We start from the raw sequence: 6,036 nt of genomic DNA on the forward strand, positions 1-6,036 counted from the left end.
AAACAAACTCAAAACCAAATCGTATTAAACTTCACACAAATCAAACCAAATGCTCAAGTAAATTTCAGTAAAAACTCATGGTTCCAAAATCTAACCCAACCATTCAACAACCATACCTTCAACTCAAACTTCTCCTGATCACAAACCAATTCAATATGTATCCATATCAATCTTCTCCTTCAATGAAGACCCAAGGAGAGCCAAGGATATTGGAATTTAATATCTCTGCTGTTCACGGTTGGGTCAAAGTGTTGCTGCTCATGGTTTGAACTAAACGACCACCCATGGTTGAAGATAAAACTATTTTTCTTGGCCGAAAACTATAGTTGCTGCTCACAACCGACATTGGTGCTGTGGCTGTTCTTCATTGGAGAAAACTAGAGAAATGAGGCTGTTGAATCTTGGACTGTTGCTGCACAGATTTGTTGTGCGAAGAGACTGCCTGCTACTACTTATAGCTGAAACAAGAGAGGTAGTTCACGACAAACATAAAGCTATCGTTCATAGCTGAAAATTTCAGCTGTGAACAGGTACTGGACTGTCATGGATGGAGAAAAAGATATGAATGTTTCTTGATTGATGTAAGGTTGTCAGCGTGGAGAAGAAGAAATGGACGATGCTTGGTGGTGAAGTCGTCAGTGAGGATGAGTTTGAAAGTGGTGGCCGATTGCTGCTTATTGTGGTGGTAGAGAGACGGAGGCTGATTCTTTTAGTAAGGGTTAATTAATTTGGTGCTTCTTGTTGCTTCTGGATGGAAGGAGCTTAGGGTACTGCTGCCGGGGTGGCGGGCCTTGATTGCTGGATCGGGAAGAAGATGTTGCTAGTGCAGGAGGCTCTCTACAGCTACTTCAATGGAGGAATGCGAGTTAGGAGAGAGTTTCTGCTCCTGCTGTTGCTTGCCCAAGGAGTGGAGAAGATGAAATTAGATACTGCTAAGGAAGATTTTCCACTGTTGCTCGAAGTGCAGAGGAGATGAAGGATGGAGGTTGGTGATGAACTGTTGTAATGAAGACTCCACGCACGTTTGAAGCTTCTAAAGTGGCTGAGGAGGTCATGGTGGTGCTGTAGGGGGGTTGTGATGATTTGAAGGCTGTTACTGTTGCAATTTTGGTCGGGAGGCAGTATTCACGACAGTGTTCACGATCCTTTCTCTCTCGGGGTGAAAATGATGATTATCATCAAGTTGTCATATGGCTTATGTATTATAATAAGATATACAGAAGAAGAATGAGAAGTTTACATAGATATATATTATGACTATAATGAAGCAATATATGATCTGGTACATGATATTACACTTCAATTCATTACACTTGATCCGAGTAAGTTTCTCCACCTATTTATATACAACATGCCCAAAATATTCAAAATATTAGAAGTAATTAAATTTTTTTAGAATTAATTTGTGTTAAAAAATACATTTTATTTATTGTTTTTGTAATTTAACATTAATATTAGATTGACTTATTTACACGGGAGGAGGTCGAGAGGCACAACTATACTTTATAATATTGATGAAAAAAATAAAGGATATAGTTATATATCTTGATGGTTCAATGTTTATCGCAATAGACTTGATAATTTTAGAGAAAAGTTGACTTTTAAAGATCTGGTGGCAAAAGACAAGGTTACTTAGATAGGAACAATATGCATTTGTGCTATTAATGAGCTTGGATCATCTAATAAACCATATAAACATAGCTAAATAGATGTGTTATATTGATATGTTTTGAGATTTTAATTATTAGAATATTATATTAAGTAAGTATTTCATATTTGTCTTGCATGTATATATGTTTATTTATTTGCATTCTTGAGGTAACTTGTGATTATAAAATGTGAAAATTTATTGTATTTGGTTATTATGTTTCTTTATAGGTATTTTTAAACGAGATAAAAGTTTAGATGTAGTTCCTAAATAGAAGAAACTTTGCCCAAATTTTGTTAAAATTAGAAAAATTCTTATTCTCTAAAGTTAAATGTAAGATTAACAAAATAAATAATAACTCTCATAAGAACTATTTTTTGTTAAATTTAAATGCAGGAGGATTTTTTTTACTAGATTTCCATGGAATGGCTAAGAGGCTACTAAAATTTAATTGATGTTAAGATTATGAAATGCGATATCAATTAATTACGGTTTAAAAACATAATATAAATTATATGTTATATTTCTGAATCGCGACATGAATTAAATATCATGGTTATGAACTATAGCATTTCAAGGTTGTCATTATTCGCTAAATCTTTTTGTTGTTGTGTTAATTAGCCTATTCTTGTTTACTTTTTATGCTAACTACTTAATTTGACCAAGTATTTCAGAAAATTATTCATAATAACAATTAATAAATTAATTTTTCTTTTTTAAGTTTCAATTAACTCCATTCATCTGCTTGTGAAATCCTTACAAAAATAGGTTAAAACAAGGAAAAGAGACTCTACATCTATGGTTATTCTAAAACCTCAAATTAGGAAGGACAAGGAGATGATGTGCATGTGAAAGCAAAAATGTCCTAGAAGTTTGGTGTTCATGTGCTCCCAGTTGAGCTATAGAAGTTGTGCTTCAGAAACATACAGGCAAGGAAGTGATCTGCTTTTAGTAATTTCTCAATTCACTTCCTTATCATGGTTTTCTCTAGTAAGATCTTCAAAAAGGTACTTTTTAATCAACTTTTTATCAGAGCTTAGTTGTGTTTTGATATTTCAAAAAAGAGGAGGAAGAAGAGGTTGTAAAGAAGAACATGAAAGACACACATTAATAGAAACATTAGTCATTTAAATGGTAGATAAAAAATCTCTCTTAGCTAGTACTTACTTGTGCCATGTATAACAACTTCTTAAGGAACATGGGTTCAAAATAATAACAATAAAAAAAAAAATTAATTTGACCTTCCTATAATTTAATCACAATTATATTTTGCTTTATAATTTTGAAAATTATAGTTTGCATTATGAGTTAATTTAGTCATTCAAAATTGATTTGATAACGAATATAAAATCTCAAAAATCCAAAATCTCTTAAATTTCATATCAAAATCACCATTAAAATTTAATAATTTTAAAAATCCAAATGAACACCATTACAAAATTCAATCCAACAACTACAATCAATTTAAATTCAAACTAACAAGTTTGGCTGATTATTTTTCAATCAAACTTTAAAGTGTTAAGGATTTTTTTTAATTTTATAATAATTTTTTTAATTTTTTAATTTCAATATTACAAAAACTTTTTAGTTATTAATTGAAATATAATGACACTTCTATAAATATTTCAAACTATTCTATTGATTTTTTTTTTTGTTAGGCATAAGTAAGAATGTAAAGTGTTATATAACCTATAATATAATTAAGCTATAATTTTTAAAAGAATAAAGACAAAGTATGAAAACAATTAAACTATAGAAAGGGGAGAGTAATTTTCCATGATAATACCCAATTAGCCTATCAGCAGGATGGTTAGGCAACATTCACCTTAGCTTTCATGTCTGCTTCAAAAATTTTCTTCCGACAATTGAAATATGCCCAGCATAAGAGTTGTGCAGAAAATTGCTAATTAAGGTCCATGAATCCATGGAGAGTTGGTGGTGAAGGAGGCTCTTGTGTTTGTAATTTTTTAGTGTGATTCACTTTCTTAAAACTTGATTAATATGGATTAGTTTTGATATATGATTTAAGTCAAAAAAAAAATTAGCAATAAAAGCCCATTTCATTGAATAAATGCAATCAAAGAACAAACACAATCTTGCAAAACTTATCTTCAACAAACGCAATCATAGTTGCATTTAAGGCTCTTAGTAGGTGTATGTATGTGTGTCTATATATATATAGAGAGAGAGAGAGACTTCCTCATCACTACGTGATCTGTGACACTTTTTGGCCAACAGATATTTCCTAAGTTAGTAAATAAACAACCAACCGACATGTCGACCCTCTCTCCTTCAAACAACCATGAGCCTTGAATATCCAAATGAAGGATGTGGAGATAACGGCGATAATGGTGGCACACCAAATATCCCCATGGTTTCACCGTCCCAAAACCCCTTCCAATTTGACGGCGTTAATGGTTCCGAAGCGACGGCTTTGACCTCACTTTCCGGTGAAGAAGTCTCCCTCTTCACCACCTTATTAGTGCTAGAATTAGTACCTTCCATGCCACTCCTTATTCCTTCAAACTTTCTTTTTTTGCAATAAGTTCCCAAGAATTGTTCAGGTTGTTGAGAATTCGACTTGCCAGCTTCAAGAGGGAAATTCAAGATCGCTTTGCTTCCTCGTAACCTGAAAGCAGCGCTATCATAAGCCTTTGCAGCTTCAATGGCAGTATCAAATGTTCCAAGCCATACACGAGCGCCTTTTTTGTTAGGGTCACGGATCTCCGCTGCATATTTTCCCCAAGGCCTACGCCTAACACCCCTGTAATGCCTATCTTGTTCACTAGACAAATCTGTCTTGTTCACCACTGGCTGTGCTACTTGTGGGTTCATGTTCAAGGGTGCTGGTGGAGGTATGGCTATGTCCTTGATCTCGGATGGTTTTCTCTGGCTTAGAGAAGTTGAAGACTTTGGTGAGGAATATTGAGGCTTGAATTCAATGCTAGATTTAGTTTGCAGATTGAATTGTGGTTGATCAAAGGGATCAAATTCTGTTGATTCAGTCTTGATGTAGTAGTCATCAGTAGTACTGGTGGTGGAAGTGCTGCAAAGATCATCAAGATTGGAGATGAAGCTGTCCATGGAAGCAAAGTCAGTCAAGAGGTGTTGCCTAATGAGTTCCAATGTTGAAGCTTCATCAAAAGATGCCATTACGATTGAGAGAGGGGTAGTTTCTCCTCTTTTCTTTTCTTTTCTTTTCTAAGTCTCCTCTTTTCTCTTCTATTTATCCTCTTTTCTTTTCTTTTCTTTTCTAAGTGGCTACTTCTTAAAGGAGGAATCAAAGATGAGAGTGAAGTTGCAAAACTAAGATTGGAATCTAAAGAAGAGGAGAGAAGGGAAGGTTTGAATATTTTGAGTGGAAATGAGGGAGTGACGAGCGTGTGTATATCTATATATATATATATAAACGGTAGAAATTTGAGGAGCAAGAAAGAGAGAGGGGGGCTTCGTAGGAGGTTCCTCGGAAGTAAGAGGAATCATCATAATTCATATAATCCAAAGTGCAATTTGGAGCAGTGGGTCTCGGCTCCCCCTCTTGTCTTGTAGTGGACATTATGCTCTCTCGTCGGAATTTTGTTTTGAAAAATAATTTGCTGAAAGTTTCAGCACAACAACACAGGTTTAAAAAACATATTTGAAACTGTTATTTAGATTAGTGGTTGTATTTTAGATGTTTTTGTATATAACTATTATTTTAAATAATATATCGTGTTTGGAAACATTGTTTTTATATGTAAGTGTTATTTGAAATAGTGATCATGTTTAAGAATATATTTTTTTATACACAATTGTTATTTTAAATAGTTGTTATTTAACATATTTCAAGATATTTTTATTTTTCAAATTAATTAACTTAAATAAAAATCAATCCAAAATATTATAAAGCTTCAATGATTAAAAGATAAAATTTAAAATTTAAGAGCTAAAAAATAAAATTTTAAATATGAGATAAGATAATATGACATAAAAAAGAAATAAAACAAAGAAAAAAAATAATAGATCATCAGCCACACATAAAGATTTTATTTTTAACACACTTGGTATTTTAAAAAAAATCTTGACGAGATAATTTTAGTTATATTTTAAAAAATATTAAATAAAATCTTAATTAATCATAAATTAACTCATAACAAAAATTATAATAAATTACTACCATATTTGGATGTTTTTTAAGTAATGGTTACAATTACCTTATTAAGATTTTTTTTAATAATATTGAGTATGTCGATCAAGAATAGAAACATAGTGTGCTCATGATGATCCATTTTTTAACAACCATTATTTTAAATCTTATTAACTATTAGATATCTTATATTGATTTTTTATATATATTAATTAAATAAAGAGAGACATGTGTTTTGAAACAATAGTTATTTTTGTTTCGG

The 6,036-nt window shown here is 32.1% G+C and overlaps 1 protein-coding gene across 4 annotated transcripts; it reads right to left on the reverse strand.

Annotated features, from left to right (window-relative positions):
* Window positions 1–3,679: 3,679 nt before the first annotated feature.
* On the reverse strand, window positions 3,680–4,973 carry LOC105127221 (ethylene-responsive transcription factor ERF105-like). Of its 4 annotated transcripts, none has more exons than XM_011028428.1 (2): window positions 4,904–4,973; window positions 3,680–4,841 (listed from the first exon to the last, which is right to left on the reverse strand). In XM_011028428.1, the coding sequence occupies exon 2, from the start codon at window positions 4,799–4,801 to the stop codon at window positions 3,941–3,943; it is 861 nt and encodes a 286-aa protein (XP_011026730.1). In that variant the 5' UTR covers window positions 4,802–4,841; window positions 4,904–4,973; the 3' UTR covers window positions 3,680–3,940. The 4 variants fall into 4 exon arrangements, with proteins under 4 accessions (XP_011026730.1, XP_011026731.1, XP_011026728.1 ...); XM_011028429.1 differs by having other exon boundaries at window positions 3,680–4,828; window positions 4,891–4,972; XM_011028426.1 differs by having other exon boundaries at window positions 4,873–4,938.
* Window positions 4,974–6,036: the final 1,063 nt, after the last annotated feature.

The sequence above is a fragment of the Populus euphratica genome, unplaced genomic scaffold (assembly GCF_000495115.2).
Source record: "Populus euphratica unplaced genomic scaffold, PopEup_1.0 scaffold7.1, whole genome shotgun sequence".
Taxonomy (NCBI): Eukaryota; Viridiplantae; Streptophyta; class Magnoliopsida; order Malpighiales; family Salicaceae; genus Populus; species Populus euphratica.